Genomic DNA, 20,009 nt, shown 5'->3' with positions numbered 1-20,009 from the left:
AAATAGGGAATGATTGGGAAAAGCATTGTTACCTCAATAGTTTCTGATGAATATTACTGATTCTTGGCTCGTTATCAACCTCAGTATTTCAGGAGTTTTTGTTGCTGCAAGATTTGGACCGAAAATATCAGGAAGCAGTGGAATGGAGTGAAAGTTGTGCACCTGATCATCTCCCCTAGCCACTGTTGTCGCTCTAGCAATGGTGACCTGGGGTAGGCTCTACTAAGAACACCCATCAACTTAACTGGTTCAAACTGATGTGGCTTACGACTCCTGGCTCCAAAGGTTAGGAGTGCTCGACACCAAGAAGACAATGCAAACTTCTTAGTTGGGGGAGCTTTTGAGAATTTGAAAAGTGTCTAATTTTTTGGGGGCTCTGGTTTCCCACCTTGGTCACCAAAGGAGGATAAATATTGGACCCTTTCAGTCAGTACCTTGTACAATATTCGGACTTCCAGATACCTCGGTGTACTATTGCAGAGCAAGCGTGTTGGTAGTATCTCATCTCTGATGGGTTGCTGCTGTCGCTTAACAAATTCAGGGCCAGATTTGGAAGTAAAATCATCCCTGGCAAAATGTTTAAACCTGCCCCACTCTGCAGGTTGTCATAACTAAAAGGGAGCAAAGGGGCATGGTTGCTTACAGTAAGCACACCTGCTGTGAAAGCAGATTCCTAGCTTGCAGCCTTCTGGGAAAATGCGAAATGATGGAATAGCCAGTCCTGCCCTGGAAGTAGTAGACAGACACCCAGACATGAAACAACAGGATAGACATCTAACTGTTTCGAGTAGCTTTTAGCACTGTAACACCTTGCAGCACAACCAGTGAGATAGCTGACTGCTCACCAAAATCAATTAGGTGCCTATATACCCTGTACAGAAGTTGATTTTTTAAGTAAATGTCTTACGATACACAGTAAATGAAGTGTTTTTTTAAAACAAATCTACATTATGTGTAATGTTCAATTAACTACGGTGTTAACCAAGATTCACAGTGATTGAACTCAAAGTTCGGACGCCACTTACCAACTGTCTTTAAAAGCCCGCTTGATTCACGGTATATAAATGCAAACTCTTCCCTCTTCTATCCCTCCACTATCCTTTTCAATTCAAATAACAGACTGACATGTCTACCGCTCAAATTAGTTTTTTATTTCACTACACTAATTCACCAGTAATCCTTTTTGGGTTCCGGAGTAGCCTGCTACTCACTGAAAAAGCGCTCCTCGTCAGGGGTAGTAAGCGCTATATGAATGCAATTACAAATACAACACTTCTCCCCCCATGTGAACCAATGCCCGCCTCAGATCACCTACCTCTAATTCCGGGAGGTCCGTGTCCCCCACGTCGTAGGAGACTGTGTGAATGTCCTTATCTGCCAACAGTTTTTTGGAGAGGTCCCCGTTTTCCACTACCCCGCTGTCCGTGTCCACAAATGTGGTTTCAATATAGTCTTTCTTCTTCCAGTTCTGGGGCTCCCCAGACTTCCAGAGTGCTAAATCGGGGTAGAGCCCCGGTTCAGGAGAGCAGTAGGGCTCCACTGTCCTCTGCAAGGTACCTGCGTCCAGCAGTTGCTGGGTCAGTTTGCCGTTGAGCTCAGCACCGGTGTAGGCCGTGTGCGGGAAGTATTTCCAGACATGCCCTGACAAAAAGCCTGCCTTGTCTGGGAACGAGTCACTCTCCTGGATCAACAGGGCCTTCGACCCTGTGGAGTTGCTTTTCTTATCCAGCAGGGGGTGCTGAAGTTCATGGATGCTTTCCATTACGGGACCAGGACAGAACCAGATCTGTGCCAAATGCCTTACGGAGAATCAACTGTGCCAACCACTTGCCAATGGAGGCCCTCTGCTCTAACGTTGACAACCACACGCCTCATCTGTGGATTGAAATAAAAACCAAACGTTAATACTGTGTGGAATCATGTTTTACCATTTTTACCATAATAAGACACTTTGGTACATCATCTTTCTTCTTCTGTGATTCAGGTTATCACTATAATGTTTATCAATACAGTAAACCGTTGATGTATACACACAATGAATTTAAGAGCACACCAGCAATCCCCCACACACCGGCCATCTCTCTTTCTTCTGGAACATTATAAACTCGACTTGGTCTTCATGTCTATTTTTGGTCTTACACGTTCATCATTATTTTTCTTATATCTTTTCATCTTTTGTTTCAATTTCTGTCACCCTCACTTTTACTGGATGACAGCTTTAAGCATTTACCTCCCTTCCCTTAAAGAAAGTTCAGCTCTTACACTTCAGCCTCAAACCAAATACATTTTTTATTTACATTCATTATTCTTGAGCCACATTTCTGCAGGAAAATGCTTATTTCTCACTGTTTCTGCCATTTTCTCCACTCAGATCTTTCCTTGAGACTACATGGATTGACTCCTTTTATCGATCTACTGATTTTCAGAACAGAAATTACCCTATTACGAGTTTCGGCGGTACTCCATCGCCGCACCCCCGAAAAGCAGAGACTCACCGACACCCGCCATATTACAAATTATTTGTAGTCTGGCGGGCGGGTGGCGTGGTGTTCCCAAGACGGTGACCCTTTCAAAGGCCCTGGTGCCTTTTAAAAAGACACAGCTATGGGAATGCCTCACAAGATTCCTGCATGGCATGGATTTGAAAGTCCATGCCGTGCAGGAACATTTGTGCATGCACAAGTGGGGGCGGCACATGGGGCCCTGTCAGGCCTCCTTTGTTTCCTCTCCTTCAAGGTTTACATGGAGGAGGATCTTCCATGAAAACCATGGAGGAGAAGAAACTCATAATATGCATGGTGAGACCGCGTTGGTAGAGCTAAGCATATTGCGGCCTCCTGACATCCATGCCACCTCCACTGAATGGCGGTTCCCAAATCGGGCTGTCAGACCGCCATTGCAGCAGTGGCTGGACCACTACCACCGCTCCACCATGAGTCTAGCGGTCCTCTGACTGCCAGAATTGTAATCAGGCCATAATTATCTAGTCCTACTTTGGTCTATCTATATTGTACTTCAATCAGTTGGAAATGTGGCCTGTAGAATTTGCCCAATGCACCAGAGGAAGCCTTACTGATGATGTATACAACAGTAACATAACTTTTTTTCTTTAAGATAGTAAAAAGTCTGCCTCTGTGCCCTATTTCTTTCCTGATTTTTGACACTGATGTATTGTAGTGTTTGGAAATTGAGGTCTTTTGATAAAATAACCAAATTAAATGGCCTACACTATTTATTTGTAAGCAGTATCCTGCATAGGGCCTCGTTGAAGGGGTTTGAATGTTTCGTGTCATGTTTGTTTTCCTTTTGGTTCCACTTTTCTGTGTACATTTTGCTGGCTGGAAGCTGGTCCAAGACAAAAATGCCTCCCAGGAACTGTGAAAATTATGTATACTGTGAGAAACTTTCTGTTTGAACCAGTCTCCGATTGATGTTGCATGTGATTTTTGCATGTGAATCACGCCCTTGCTTCTAATTTTTATGCAGAAATGTATTTTAATTAATACGGATTGTTTACTCAAAACGAAAAGCATTTTGCAATTTGCCTAACCATGTCTAATTTGCTGGCTCCTAGCCCCTCTCACAAAGGTTGTACTGCTTCCAGACACTCCTACTACAGGTAAGACCTTAAACATACCTGCCTTAAGTCTTAAGTTCCACCTTTCTGACCACTCATCAAGTTCACCTCCCTATGACCCACACTGAGGTTGCTTTGTTTGCGTAAGGACCTGTGCGGAACAGCCCAGAAGCCCTTGTTGAAATACAAGTAACCTTGCCTCATGATTCTTCCTTGATCCAAGATCACACTTATCTAATCAAGGAACCTGTCAGTTTTGACTGACACCAGCTTCCCCTTTGGAAAGTATGCTGCCACCAAGCCTTGATCCTTCTGCTTTAGAACTTATTCCATCACTACTTCTTGCATGAACATTTTATTTCAAATCTCTGCTATCAATGTCGGGCTTACGTGCCTCTAGTTGTAAGCCTCTTCGTCATTGGTGTGTCGGTAAAAAGGGACAACACATGCTCTTTTTGAGTCCTCCTGGAGCAGTTGAAGGAAACTGCTTATTGCTGTGCCAAACCACTCCAGCATTCGTTGGATACCTGAGGAAGTTACCCTTCTCATCAACCATTGGCTTTACTATTTCCATCTTGACCACCGTACATGGGTTTCAAACTACCCTCCTGTTCCTACTGCAAATAAAGTCACAAATCATGTTTTCAGTAGTGAACACTTAAAAACCATCATGAAAATTCCAATGTCATATTCTATCCACTAGGTGTCACTGTTGAGCATATATCGGTTGCTCATACCAGGTCCTCATCAATACAATGCTTGGTCTGACTAATAGTTGGTACTGGTTATAGTTAGTTCAATAAATTCATACATACCACCAATATTGCATTGCGTAAATCAAATGACTCATCCACTACCATTCAAATTGTCAACCCCATTGAAATAGCGGGCGGTCCATGGTGTGCCAAAGGAAAGATATTTGCACAAGCATGAAACAAGAGTATATGATGATATGCATGTTTATAAGTCTACACACCTAAGCACCACCACCACTGGAGTATCTGAAGGGGCGGCATAAGGAAGCAATTTATCCGTAGGAAAGGATAATTGTGTGTTATACTGAGACTGCCAATCTGCACTTGGGATCTGGTGGAAGGTGGACATAGTGGAGAGATATTCCCTTATTATTTATTTTTACATTGCTTATCCTTACCCACAAAGATCAAATAAATTAGTAAAATCTCCTTACATGCCAAATGCAATAGGATAACAGGAAAAGCTTGAGGAATCATATGTACAAATGTGGAGGGATCAGTTGATGACTAAGCTTGTAGAGTTTGTCAGGGGATGTTGAAGTGAATGTGACAGAAAAGAGTAAGTGGGATAGAGATAGCAGAGAAGTATGAGAAAAAGCAGAAGTAAATCCTCTCCAGGACTAGACAGTGAAAAATGTGGTTTCATGGCGAGGTAATGCTAAAAAAACCTAGGACCTGGTTTAGAGTTTGGCAGTTGGCCAGCCATCTGCTTGGGCACTGGAGGTCATTAGCTCCACCACTCTGGCAGAGTACCTACCAGTCACCATATTTACAGATGTCCGTCAGCCCATTGAGGATCTTTGTGCCTGAATATTTGGTGAGGGACTACTATGTTTTAGGCAGCTGCTCAGCAAACGTTTTGTTTTCCAGAAATAAACCACTAACGTACAAATAAAAAAAAAATTACTGACACTCGGAGAACTTTCTCTAAATCAGGCTCTTAGTTGTCAGTATTTTCACAAAATTGTTGTGTATTATTTCAAAATGCTTCAGACCCTTCAATGGCCTCAATACACTTTCTAGGTGATCAAGTCAGCTGTGCATTGTTATGATGGCTATGATGGCAGAGGGCTTGTTCATGGTGTAGCCTTAGAGTAGAATATTTGGTGTTGTTTGAGGTTCGGAGGTGTGCATAAATTGTGTCTAAGCCGGCAAGTTGCAGTGCTTATGAATGAAAGTGAATGTGAAAGTGGGTAGCTTATGAGACTGCAGTTCCTGAATGCTTACAGACACTTTTTGTAAACTAGGCGAGATGCATCATGTTTTAGGCAATAGCTACATTTCTAGTGCTTTCCTGAACTCTATATGATTGTTGGACACCCTTATCACTGTAGGAACGGTGTTCCACATGTTTGATGGGTTCCCCCAAAAAACTCTTGCCATCGCAGGTTTGTCATAAGCGAGGGTGGGCGCTCCACTTGCAGTTTAGTTATTCATCATTGAGACTCTCTTTGGGCATTTACCTGCTCCTCCAATATCGTTTATCCCTCACTCAGTCAACTTCTCTGGATTACTGTCAGGTTCTCTTGATTGGCAGCTCACGCAGTGGTAGTATTGTCTATTGCAGACATACATTCAGCAAATAGACAGGTGTGCAGGCGGACAGCCCTATGTTATGTTATTATGTTATGTCGATTTGTAGAATGCACTATCAACTGGGGCTGAGCAGGTGTGAGTTTAGGCACACCTAGGGTGACTACTCGAAAAGCCGAGTCTACAGCTTCTTACGGAATGCAAGAAGGGAGGAGGAGACTCTTATGTTGGTTCATGCTTTGAGAGGGATGTAGGCGAAGACTCGACCTCCAGATCTGCTTTTCCGTATGCATGGGATATGCGAAAGAGATTCCCATCCGGATGGAGATGCAACAGCACATATAGCAAATTGATCTGGTTTGGTATGTAACTTGATGTTAATTCGACCTTTCAAGCCAGACTGCAGCAAATCGTGTTATTCCCCTCAAGCAGGGTGAGGTTGAAAGGTGAAACGGCTATGAAGACCTTTCAAAAGAAGTGAAGAGACCAATGTACACCCAAGAGCTTCCCTGAGGGAACCATGGCAGCATAGCCTAAACAACACATGGACACCCACTTGAATGTGAATGGTTGCTTTGTAGGGTATAAACACAGCCATGCACCCAGCCCACTAGTCATGGATCTTAGACATGCCCATTCTTCTCACATAAAATATACATAAACACACACTCACAGGCCCCCACACACATACTCCCTCTCTCTCTTTGTCTCATGGGTAAGGGTTGAGCTGTGGATACCATTGTGGGATTTCTCATAAATAGCATGAGACCTCAACATCCAGCATACAGAAAAATGCTTTATCCCTATTATCAAATCATATTTCAACTACAGATTCTAGCAGGGAGATTTCTCCCCAAGGGTGAAATGAAGCCTACTTCTGGAGGTACTTAATGGGCCAGACTATCATTTTTCATTCACGAAGCCTCACAGTTGAGAACTTGATGGGCGAAAATAATGCCAAAAAGAAAACTTACTGAGGTACATCTAGGGGCATACCTATCAACAGCATAGGAGTTGCACCTGAATCAGGTCCTAGGAGCCTTAGATTCCCATTTCTTTCCAATTATGACTGTTTTTACTACGGGGGCGTGGCTTAGCACGCAATGGAGACGGACGCACCCGGGTAGAGCTCCAGCTTAAGCTCCCCTACCCCGGGTCCTTTCTCCGTTAATAGTTATCCTTTCGGCCCGAAACTGCTGGCGGACCCACCCGCACCCATTCTCCACCTGCTGCTTGAATTTGGTGAACATCGGTGATGAGACCCCACTCCGAGGATGCTGGCGGCGCTGACGCCGGCCTGCCTGCGACCCGGCTGGGAGGCCTCACTGTGCAAGACCGAGGCTTTTGGCGGGCTGCTGGGCCCTGGTGTGCGGCCTGCGGCGGGCACCATCAGAGCTGGCGCGGACCTGCGGGGACGACTGGGCGACCCCTGTCGGTGCCGGGCTCGACCCCGCGCCCTACCCCACCCACGGCAGCGACACCTGTGACCCCCGAGGGCGCGGACGGGGGCGGCGAGGAGCCGTGGACGGCGGTAGCTCTACCCGGCAGTGGACCTGAGGAGCTCCGCGGACGCAGAGGTGAGCGGGAGCTTGGAACCGGAGGTGCGGCGCCGGGGGGAGGACGACATCCTTCGCCGCCCCCGCCGCGCGCTTCCCCCACCACGCACACCCAGGAGGAGGGACCCGCACTCCCGCACTAGGAGGCGCAACAACCGAGGGACACCTGGGGCCAACTACATAGCCCCCCCGCCCCCCCCCCCGGACCTGGGAGCCCCCCCCCCTGCGAACAGTATCTACTGGGGGGCCACAGACTGCCACATGCGATGCCCGGACGCGGGCAGGGACGCTAGAAAGGCGCTGAGATTGCTGGAGACGCCCGCACGCTCCCCCCCACGCTGGCGCCGAAAACAACAACAAAAAAAGGCGCGAATTCCACGAGGCGCAGGGGACGAACTGGGGAGCCCTTTCGCCCATTCTGAGGTGAGCCGCCGACCCACTTCCGCTACCCACTGCTGAGCTGAACCTGCCCGCCTGGGCGCTCCAGACCTCACAAACTTAGCGGGCGCGGACCTAGCACCCTTGCGGAGCTGAGGGCAGGCCCCACGACCCGCCTACATGACACTCGCCCCCTGAGGCCTGGAGCAGCTGCCACTACTACGGCAGGCGCCTACTGCACACCACCCGGAGGCCCGCGACCCAGACCCTTGGACAACTGCACGGACTGCACCCCTCATCACAGAAGTAGCTTGAGACCTACAGGGCTTATCCATCCTCAACGGCTGCGCGCTACTCACCTCAGCCTCTCCTCCTCCTGATAGCGGGGATCGCTTGCACGCCCTGCCTGGCCCATGTCTGGAGGGGTGATGACACGCACTGGATCAGGCACTGCGTCGATGAAGGGGAAGCAAACGAAAACAACGCCCAAGATGGACGCGGAGCACGTGGCGTCAAAACTAGACAGTGTACTGGAGGCCATGGAAAGAATGGAAGAATCCCTCCAACAGACGCGTACTTCCCTAGAGACCAGGATTGATGGAGTGGCCATTGACCTGACCCACCTTAGGGCCGACCACAAAAAACTCCAGGAACGCACCACGACGCTGGAGGGCACGGTGACAGCCTTCGAACCGAAGATAACCCAGGCGGATAAACACATACAAGATCTCCTAAACAGAGTGGAGTTTCTAGAAGACCGTGCTGAGGATGCGGAAGGATGGGCGCGAAGGAACAATATCCGCTTAGTGGGCATTCCACAGAAATGGGAAGGGACGGACCCTGCTCGCCAAGTAGAGGATTGGCTGCGTGACCTGCTACCGGAAGACATGCTCTCACCCTATTTTGTGGTGGAACGGGCCCACCGCGTGCTCACGAGACCGCTACCACCTGGCTCGAACCCTAGGCCATTCCTCCTCCGGGTACTTAACTACAGGGACTGTGATGCGATACTACGCGAGTCCAGGAAGCTGGGAGAAGTCACCATAGACAATGCTACAGTGATGTTCTTTACCGACTACACCGTGCAAGTACAAAGGCAGAGACACTCGTTCCTGGCGGTGAAGAGGCGCCTACGCCAAGCGGATCTCAAGTACTCACTGCTCTTCCCAGCCAAACTTTGAGTGATCGCACACGATAAGACGCACTTCTTCACAAGCCCGGAGGAGGAGGAGGCCTGGCTAGATGGAGGGATGCCGGACGCACCTAGGGCAGCACGAGGAACCACCACCACGGAACGGACTCGAGGACCGAGAAGACGACGCCGCCGCAGGACACCCTCATCCTCACAGAATCGGGACACGGCAACACACTCTCCGTCCATGGATCAAATTCTGAAGGACCAACGAGATGCCCCACGCAAGGTGGTGGAAATCAGCAGTTCTCCACCCCAATTGACACATCCGAACGCCAGCCCGTCCGCATCCCTAACGGATGATGAGGCGGTATACGGCCCACCGGACACCCAGTGCTCCGAGGAGCTTCCTGAAGTCACGCCTCAGACAGCAGACCTTTTCGGCTAACCAGGGGCCAAAAATCACCACGCCTTCGGAATGCAGCGCGGACACAGCCGGGCACCTGCATAGCTGCCCGCCCTTCACAGGTGACCTATGCGCCTATCTATGGACGCAGACTCCCCGGCCTGAGGGGTCAGGAACGAACCAGACACTGTGAGTAACCTTTTGCTTTTTACACTCGACCCGTCCACTCCCTGACAAGGAACCGGTGACAAGCCTGCAGTGTCGCATGTACTTGCTGCCGCTGCCCTAGCTGCTCGAGGAGAGGGATCTCCCCTGGGGGCCTCACCCCCACCACTGACACTTGGGAAAAACCACTGACACTATACCGAACAGCGGGGCCTGGGCACCCGCCGGACAGCAACGGCCTCTTCACCCACCCGGGAGGGATGCTACACTCCCCACAAACCACACTGTAACTACTACTCTCACACGAATAAGTCACACGATACCCCCTAGAACTGTATAGTTTACGAGCTCATTAGAGCGTCTGGACGGCGACATGTTGTGCAGCTGACCTTTTGGTATTTTTGATTTTGTTGTCACGTTGAGGCTACATGTTTTCCCTCTCTTCCTTACCCCTCTGTACCACTGGAGATCATTCCACACTGTGTTTAAGACTGGCAACCTTTTTGAGTTGAGGATGGGACACTGGACTTGGCGGGGAGCTGCAAGCGGGGCTTTGAGATGCGGGGAGGATGGGGGATGTTCCACGGCTGATAGATATGGCTGAAATACGAATATGCACCTGGAATGTCAGGGGAATGCACACACCGGCCAGGCGCTACCAGATCTACTCATACCTGAAAAGGCACAAGATAAACATAGCACTGCTCCAAGAATCACACCTGAATAAGACAGAGGTACACGCACTATGCCGCAGATGGCGTGGCCAACTTTATGCCACAGAATACTCCTCATTTGCTTGCGGCGCACTTATATGGGTTCATCCTGGAATACCCTGGACAGCCACTGATACCACCATAGACCAGGAGGGTAGATTTGTTGCCGCGCAAGGCAGACTGGATGGGCAGCAGATGGTTCTGGTGTCCCTATACTCACCTAACATAGATCAGGGAATCTTCCTGACGCGCCTCTCCACTGTAATGGCGACCTGGCACGCGGCTCCATGGATACTGGGTAGGGACTACAATTGCACACTTGACACAACACTGGACCGCTCCTCCCCACCCGCACTTAATGCGCCCACACGGGGCGCCACAAAAGCATTACTTGGGTGGGCTTCGCAGTGGGACCTCCATGATGTCTGGCGATCGCGCAACCCCGGAGCGCGGGGCTACTCCTATTACTCTTGCGCCCACGATCTGCATGTCCGCCTAGACAGGTTCATGGCATCCACCGAGCTCCTACCTCTAGTAACAGATGCGTGATACATGGGCCGCATGCACTCGGACCATAACCCACACTTTCTATCTATATCCTGGGAATGCCCGCGCCCCCCTGTACCCACCTAGCGACTACAACCCGCGCTACTGCTTGATGCGGCCTTCCGCGACTCCCTCATCACACGCATTGCTCAATACTTCGAGGAAAACACAGACACGGAGTCCTCCCCCCAGATAGAATGGGACGCATTCAAGGTAGTGGTCCGCGGCCACTGCTTGAGAACACAGGGGCACATAAGGCACCAACTGGAGGGCGACCTAACTAGACTAGAATCTGACTTGCTCGACCGGGAGGAGGAGGCTATTGGGGGAGATGTTGACTCGTTACAGGGGGCTCAAGCAGAACATGCGCGACTACTGGAACGACTGCGCAACATCAATTACGCAGCGCACTGGGCGAGAACACACCACCTGAGCGACAGGCCTGGCAAACTCCTGGCCTGGCTGATATCGCAGGAAAATCGCTCGACCCCAGTAACGGCTATTCATGTGGGAGGAAAGGGCTTACTATACACTCAGCGCCACATACACGAAGCGTTCACCACCCACTATGAAACACTATATCGCTCCCGACTACCAAGCCCCTGCCCTGACATTGCCGACTACCTTTCCCCCCTGCAGATGCCACAACTCATGACTGCCCAGCAGAACGAATTGGGAGCCACGCTTGACCCAGACGAGATCCGAGACGCTATATTTAACTTGTCCAACGGCAAATCCCCGGGACCGGACGGGCTCCTAGCCGAATTCTACAAGGCTAGCTCTGATATTCTCGTCCCGGAACTCCTGAAAATGTACACCGCTGCTGCGGAAGACGCGGCCTTACCCCCAACGTTAAATGAAGCCACTCTGATCTCTATCCTTAAACCTGACAAAGACGGCACACAGGTGGGCTCTTACCGTCCCCTGGAGCTACCAAACACGGACTACAAAATACAGTCTCCACATTAGCCCGCAGACTGGCCCCTCACATACCCCGACTGGTACACCAGGACTAGAACGGTTTTGTCCCAACGCGACACACCTCCCACAATATCCGCCGCCTCTTCCGGACTCAGAAGTATGCTGTCCAGCAGTGGCCCAGAGCAGGATGCCTGATATTAGACCTGGAAAAGGCCTTTGACTCGGTTGAGTGGCCGTACCTAAGAGCGGTTACTGAGAAGTGCCAGCTGGGGGATGACTACACAGCTATGGTGGGCCTCCTATATGACAAACCAACAGTTCGGGTCCGCACGGGGGCACTGCTCTCGGACGTAATTCGAGTGCGGAGAGGCACTAGACTGGACTGCCCCTTATCGCCCATACTGTTTTCACTGGCTATGGAACCCCTAGCCACAACTCTCAGGACCCAGGGACCTGAATGGGGGATACCACTGGCGGACGCCCTACATGCAGTGTCACTCTATGCAGACGACTTACTGCTGTACGTTAGAGACATTACTGATGTCCCTGCCTCCCTAACTCAAGTCTTCCGGACATTTGAGGAGATGTCGGGTCTGCGAGTCAACTGGGCTAAATCGGGGGCCTATCCCTTCAGCCCGGACACACCTGAGTGCGACATCCGCCTGGGCGGAGGGAGATTACAATGGTACCCTACCACCTTTCGGTATCTAGGTATACGAATTTATCGGGACCCAATGGACGTCCTGGAGGGGAATCTCCTGCGGACGATCGCCTCAATTAGGGCGCAAATCAGCTTCTGGAACACCTTGCCCCTCAATGTTCCTAGCCGAATAGCACTAACCAAAATGATTGTGCTGCCTAGGTTGCTGTACTATTTCGCCAATATTCCCACGCATGTGTCCAACAGAATATTTCGAGACCTGGAGGTCCTGCTGCGCAGCCTCATCTGGAATGCGGGCCGCCCCCGAGTGGCGTTGACCAAGCTGTATATGCCCACTGATTCGGGTGGCCTAGCGGTTCCTAACATGAAGCTGTACTACCTCTCGGCACAACTGCAATGGGTGATGGGGTGGCTAAGCGGCAACCATCTGGAGGACACTACCTCGGACACCGCTGCCTGGACACAAACCCAAATTTGCACGCTGTTCCATCCGCTAACCAGGGCCCCCTGCCCCTCCCAATTACACCTCGCGACAGCGCGCAAGTGCTTCCTGAGATGTCTGCGACTCACCCGGGCAACAACACCATATGCCCCGATATTGCCCCTAATGGGCACTCCCGGCCGACAGGTGCGCTGACTGAGACACGCCTGACCGCCTGGAGGCAGGCAGGTGTGGACACGCTCGGTGATCTGTATGCGGATGGAGAGCTGCTCCCTTTTGCGAATCTAGCAGCTGACACAGGCCTTCCAGCTGGCCAGTTCCTGTTACATGCGTCCCTCTTGCGCACGCTTACCACCTCCTGGGGCGACATGCAAGTGGAACCACCGATGCACACCTTTATGCAATATTTACATGTTATGGGCAACGGCCCACACATCATACACTGGCTAGCGCAAGCCCTGCAGGCACACTCGCAACCCTCAACGATGCCACTGCGGGAAAAATGGGCAGCGGACAGGGGACGGGACTGGACTGATAAGGAATGGGAGATGATCTTAGCCGGACCGACACACATTCCACGCAACCCCCCGCTTTAAAATCATTCAATTCTACATTTTACACCAAGCTTATCTCACGCCCGACAAAATCAACAGGTACTTCGCAACCACGACCGCTGCTTGTCAACGCTGCTCTCTGCATGGGGCAGACCTCTTGCACATGCTATGGCACTGCCCTGACATACGAACGTACTGGGACGAAGTCACAGCACTACTCACACACAACACTGACGAGCAGATGCCCCACACATGGGAGGCGTGCATCCTGGGATTGTACAAACGCACGAAACTTAACAAAGTGCAGGCGCGCTTCTGGGACATGGGCCTCATAACGGCGAAGCGTCTACTTACTAAACACTGGAAAGCCACAGCCCCCCCACACATTCGACACTGGTACACCTCCTTTACCATCTGGGCGCGGGCGGAAAGCACGGTCCTCCACCGGGAGGAAACCGCAAGACTTCGAAAATTCCCCATCGCTCAGCTCTGGGACGACCTCCTTAAGACATTCCAGCGCACCTGCCAGGAGCAAGGGATAACTTGACGCACCGAGCCCCGTCGCGACTGCGACGCTAACCAACGACCACAGTGACCACAGCTCTATATCCCCTCCCCCCGTGTTCATTGCTTTGCACCACGGAACACTCTGCTGCGCCTCGCCTCACACCAGTTGACCCCCCACTGGAACCCATACTGATCTCCGTCCCCCCCCTCCCCAGACCCCACTTGCCTCCCCACTTACAGAGGTTTTTTCTTTCCCACCGTTGTATAGACATAGGGGACAGTTAGCTCACTGGTCATGTTTCCCGACCAGACCCCCTCCCTTATTGCAGATGAAGATGACCGGTGCATCATACAGCTAGCAAGGAATGATCCCCTTACAGAACTCATGACGCCTGCCGACTGCTGAGCTGCGACAGCGCCCAAAGACTGCAGTAAGATGCGGGCTCGCGCCGAAACCCCACCCATATTAAGCCACGACCAGGATATGCCGCACACTTACCATCACCCCCGTCTTTTATTTTGCGACCTCCTACTCACAACACTGGAGAGACGCATGTACACCACACTGCCGGATATCCTGGTCTCCATACACAATGAGTGCACGCACACCACGCCAAGCTTAACTGTTTGCTCCTATACCTCAGTGAGCTATACCGTTACACGTTTTGCCACACCCGCGTCGGCGTTATGCACGCACGTCTGAACCACCACCCATCGACAGCTCCCCCACTATTGCTTGATCACAGCGGATTCCCAGATCCTCAGTGGGGACTTGAGTGCTGAGCACAACAGTACTAATGCTTACCTACACCTGCAATGTTTATGTTAATAATAAAAGTTAAAATGCAGACCTATCATTTATACAACTGACTGCCAGAATGTTGTACATACATGTTTGTGGATATCGCCGCCGGACCCCCGGGTTACCGGCTAAATGGCTGTGTCATTCAATTAAGGATCCACTTGACTATATATGGCCTGATCGGCCCTTGCATGCCACGAAATGTACACTGTAAGACAACATTGTTGTGCACAATAAAGGTCTTCCAAAAACAAAAAACAAAAAAAATGACTGTTTTTACTACTCAACCAGGATGTGGAGGTCCATTTTCCTATCGTGCTTTAGACCCCATGGTAGCCTTTGTATGCCAATTTCAAAAAGACAGCCAGCAGTGGTGTTTTCTCTTATTCCCACTTCCGGAGTTCTGACTGCCCACAAAACTCAATCCTTGGTAAATGCTTTCCCAATAATAGGAGGGAAAAATAATTTCCTAATTCACATTGAACTTTCCAATTCGATTAATCGTATAGGACTAGGACAGACACACCGAAAGGCTGCTTGAAAGGAGCCAGACATTTAAACGGGGAATGAATGGAAAAGAAGAATTTTGAGAAGAAGGATAGCTCAAATTGTCCTGATGAAGTTGTTATAATGGATGAAACGCATAGACTGGGTCTATATTAAATGTGATGGAATTGGATACTTAATAAAAAGAACTTAATGGAAAAAGATGCCAACATCTGGAAATTAATTGAAAAACGAGATATGGAAAGTAATTGAAAACAAAAGAGTGGCGACAGATACATGCTATTCGAATTGGAAAGTTAAATGTGAACAAGGAAATTAGGTTGCCCTCCTAATATTGTGAAAGCTTTTTTATGCCACTAGATAGGGAAAATGTGGCATGGTATATCTGCGAAAAAGAATTTTCCTCCTAAGATAGGACAAAAGCGATAAAGAGTTTTGGGCTTTTGTGCTTCCACCTAGGATAGGACAACCTACACTACGGCCTGCACAATGACCTCAATTCCAGACTCTAAATGAACAATAGATGTAACCGCTGCATCGTTTTTCTCCCTGCTAGCTCCAGACACTCAGCCTATGACCTGCTCTGATAGGACACTAGGCAGGTCCAGCTGGTACAGGTAAGAGCAGTGGGACGGGGCACGGGCGGGGTGGGGGTTAAGTCGACAGATGACAGGATATGGAAAATAAATAAATTAAACCAGTTACCTTGCCAGTGAGCGTTAGGTAAGTGGTTTTATTTATTTTATTTCCCTTATCCCATCGTCTGTTGACTCCCTTCCCTCTGCCCTGCCTCAACACTCTTACCTGTACCGGCCATGCCTGCCTCTACGGTTTAGTTAGACTTATATTACAGAACATTATTAGAGTTTGTTTACGGATTAGTTGCATGCAGTTTCCAATCTACTGATGAGAAGACAGTGGGAGTGGTGCAACTAAAATACACAAAGAGATCTGTTCCACTTTTGAAATGTTGCTACACAAAGTTCACCTGACCCCATTCGTTTGGTCCCACTATGTCACCAAATCACCGAACCTCCCTACATGCCTACCCTCCAACCCTTCCCAAAGCCAGAAAGCTCGCCATCACTGTACTAAATCTAGTAATTCTGTAAAATGACACATTTTACGCATTTTACCAGTATGTGTCTGTGCTTATAATTTTGTACTGAAGGTTGTATCTCAAGTAGAAATCTCATGCCTTGCCTCTGCGCTAGCTTACCATACAATGTCTCAGTGGAGACTCCTCTGGCAGAGGACTGTCTCGTCCCCCCCCCTGCCAGCAGCAGCAGCTGAAAAACTTGAAAAATAAAATGACAATAAAGCGTGTTTATTTTTGTTTTATCTTTCTTCATACCAGGCAGTCTAGTGGGTGGAGCCATGGGTATGACCGGCACAAGGGGGAGCGGTAGGTGCACTGCTGTCAGTGTGCATGAAGTTTTGGCTAGCCATCCCAGGTAGGTCAAACAGCTATGTGCACTGAGCTATCTCTAACCCTAGCTGCATTGCCGGGTTGGAGACAGCAGGCACGGGCTCCCAGTCTCCCTGGGAGCGAAAATCAAGGGTGCTCAGGCCATTCCTGACTCTGCTCTCATGCTGTGAGAGCAGCATCAGGATTGGCCGCAGGGCAGTCTGGGAGCCTGTGCCTGCAATGGAGTCAGAACTGCGGTGATGCAGCGGGATCAGGTGCGTTTTTTCTTTCATTTGATTTTTGTTTTGTCCTCCCGTCACCCTCCCCCCCACTTTGCCCTGACACCAGCTGCGACTGAAATGTCTATCAGTCCCTCTTATTTCCTGTCCATTCCCTCTGACAGGAAGTGATGTTCATTGACTGGGCTGCAGGTTCTCCAACATACAGAAAAGAAGGCGAAGTGGAGAAAGGAGGAACAAATATATATAACTGATTTTCAGATAGGTGACAATAAATTCTCCAATTGTTTTTGTGGCAAAGGTCCACTTCTCAATCAATCACACTTTATCAATGTCATCACTAACACAAGGGGATAAGATTACACATTTTATTTATTGTAATCAAACCAAAATATTCTCATCTCATTTCTTTTTTTTATCAAAAAGCAGAAGAAAAATAAATTTTTAAGGCAATTTTATACACTGTACACAAAAATACATACCTATGTACACGCCTATATACAATAATTACATACAAAAAACGACATATACACTTTATACAAAGAACAAAAGATATATGGTTTAATATCTTTATTCGGCAATTTTATCACCATAAAAGAGTACATATACATATACAATTCCGATTTACCAATAAAAATTTGTAAAATACATAAGAACAAGGAGATCTCATTTTGATAGATTTACAACACATCCAGATTAGTATCGGCCTGTAGGGCCCCCCGGGATTTTAATAAACGGGAGCGTGTCAGCCATACATTTCCCAAAAATTTAGCCACCCCACAGATCATGAGGGCAGACGAAGAGTCTGTTGAGAGGACACGAAGTGCCTGTTTATGGCACCTCAGCCCTAATTCCCTGCAGACAGGTTTCAGCCAATGCTTCCTCGCCCCTTTGTAGGCTGGGCATGCAAAAAACAGGTGGGCCACCGATTCCTTGGGGGCCGCACAGCCGGGGCATGTACGTGAGACAGCAACAGAGGTCGACCAACTCGCCGTGAAATCAAGTACCGGAAGCGTCCCATAGCGCAGTTTCAGGTACAGCGATCGATCCAACGGTTTAGTTATTAGGTCTAAAAAGCGTTCCAATTTCCTTACACACTTAATTGATAAAAATTGGTCCGTAAGTGAACCCACATTCATAGCCCTCGTGGCCTTACTCTGAACCCAATCCCAGTAAAGTTTTTTAATAACGGCTTTAGGTGGCGGGGATTGCGACTCCCATGCCTCTCTTAGACCCAGATTAATGGCCAAGTCTTTCAGGTTTTTAGCCATCCTATTTTATTACCTGTGTCCAGCAAGAGTAGATCGTCCATCCCTTCTGCATACTTAGCAAGCTCCTCAGTTCTTCTTAGTCGGGACCAGAAGAGCAACGGGCGGAGCCTCACCAAGTCTTTTAAAGATCTTCTGCCCAAATCTAGTCTTAGGGGGATCATTGGTGTTGAAGCGGGGAGAGCAACCACTTTCCTAAAGAAATTATTTTCTGCCACCATCAAATCTGTAACCCCTTCGAACCCCCAAAGTTCGGAGCCATATAGTGCTGAAGGAAGAATCTGTCCCTCATAGATGGCCATAACTGGAGAAACCGGTTTACTGCTTGATTCCCGGAGTTCCTTCAACGTCACCCCGGAAACTCTACGATGACTAAGGAGCATTTTGGAAAGATGATCTTTCCAGGTCATACGACTGTTTATCCGGACTCCAAGATAGTCAAAAGATGTGACCAGCTCAAGGGGGGCACTATTGAGCACGAGGTGATTTTTAAATCTTTTAGAGGGGGCAAAAGCCATCAATTTGGTTTTTGAGGTGTTGATGGTTAAGCCTCGGGTAGTACAAAAGGAGCTAAACAGGTTCAAGAGTTTTTGTAAGCCCACCGGGGATTTAGAGATTAATAGGGTATCGTCCGCGAAGAGAAGTGTGGGGATTTTCTCCCCCGCCAGGGATGGGGCGTCCGTCTCTTCCCCCTTCAGATGGTCCACAACTCCGTTTACAAATAGGGAGAAGAGGGTCGGAGCCATGACACAACCCTGGCGTACTCCTCTCCGCACAGGGATCTTATCTGTTAATTGTCCCTGCGATCCCCATCTAACCCGCGCATAATTCCCCTCATGCAGCTTCATTATTAAATACAGAAGGCTACTGGGAAACCCCATTTCACCAAGTATTTGCCAGAGTTTTGCACGAGGGACCAGGTCGAAAGCAGTCTTGAGATCTATGAAGGCCATATACAAACTGCCTTTCTTGATGGTAACCGCCTTCCAATAGATTGCAAAAAAGCGAAAGACCTGGTCCATCGTGCCAACCTTCTTTCTAAACCCCGCCTGCAAGTGGGAGAGAACATTAGCCTCCTCTATCCAGTCATCAACTCTCGAGATGATGACCCTGCCGACCACTTTCTGGATGATGTCAATCAGACTAATAGGTCTGTAGTTCGCAGGGTCATCTCTTGCCCCCTTCTTGTGTACAGTAACTACCTCGGCTCCTTTCCAGGAGTCTGGTACTTGATGACCCCTCGTGATCAGATTCATAATACTGGCAATTAGTTTGGCCCAAACTTCTGGCTCAGCCTTCAGCAAATCTCCGGGGATCCCATCCTGCCCGGCGGCTTTCTTAGGGATAAGGCGTCTGATTGCCAACAATACTTCTGAGGGCGAAAATAACAAGTCTGTATCGTCCGGTTTTGCCCCTTCACCCAACCCATTCACCCCAAAACTCGATGTTTCCTCTATGTCGCCATATAGGGATGAAAAGTGAGTAAACCATTGCTGGCTAGTTATATGAACAGCCAATGGTTGCGATTTACCCTGCCTTGTTTTGTTAATCAAATCCCAAAAGAGGTTCGGGTTCTTACTGCTTACAGCCAAGGAGAGTTCCTGCCAATGCCGTTCCTCCCACTCCCGTTTGGCCAGAAATAGTGCTTTCAGATAATCCTTCCTGGCCGCTCTAACCAGCAAGGAGTCACCCGAAAGCAGAGCTCTTGTCAGATTTTTCCTAGTGCTCTTACAATGTTCAGTATACCAAGGTTTGCAAAGAGTAGACGGCATAGCGGGAACCCTGTTACCTTTCCCCTTGGGAGTAAAGAATTGGCCCACTTGGTCTATTGTCGATTTATAGACAGAATCAAGTAAGGGGTGATGGAGATCAGTAGGCCGGTTGTCTCCCTCCCAGGTCTCTAATTTAGAGGTCAAACCCTCAATCAGGGTTTTAATGC

The 20,009-nt window shown here is 49.2% G+C and overlaps 1 protein-coding gene across 1 annotated transcript in view; it reads right to left on the bottom strand.

Annotated features, from left to right (window-relative positions):
- The window catches only part of TMEM91 (transmembrane protein 91), a 42,535-nt gene extending 40,662 nt beyond the window's left edge, over nucleotides 1-1,873 (bottom strand). The window contains exon 1 of the mRNA XM_078662219.1: nucleotides 1,316-1,873. Within this exon, the coding sequence (XP_078518345.1) occupies nucleotides 1,316-1,762 (447 nt within the window). The 5' untranslated portion in view covers nucleotides 1,763-1,873. The remainder of the gene's footprint in view (nucleotides 1-1,315) is intronic.
- Nucleotides 1,874-20,009: the final 18,136 nt, after the last annotated feature.

This window comes from Lissotriton helveticus, chromosome 9, assembly GCF_964261635.1.
Source record: "Lissotriton helveticus chromosome 9, aLisHel1.1, whole genome shotgun sequence".
NCBI lineage: Eukaryota > Metazoa > Chordata > Amphibia > Caudata > Salamandridae > Lissotriton > Lissotriton helveticus.
The sequence above is the reverse complement of the archived record's forward strand: the minus strand, read 5'-3'. Positions and strand labels throughout refer to the sequence as shown.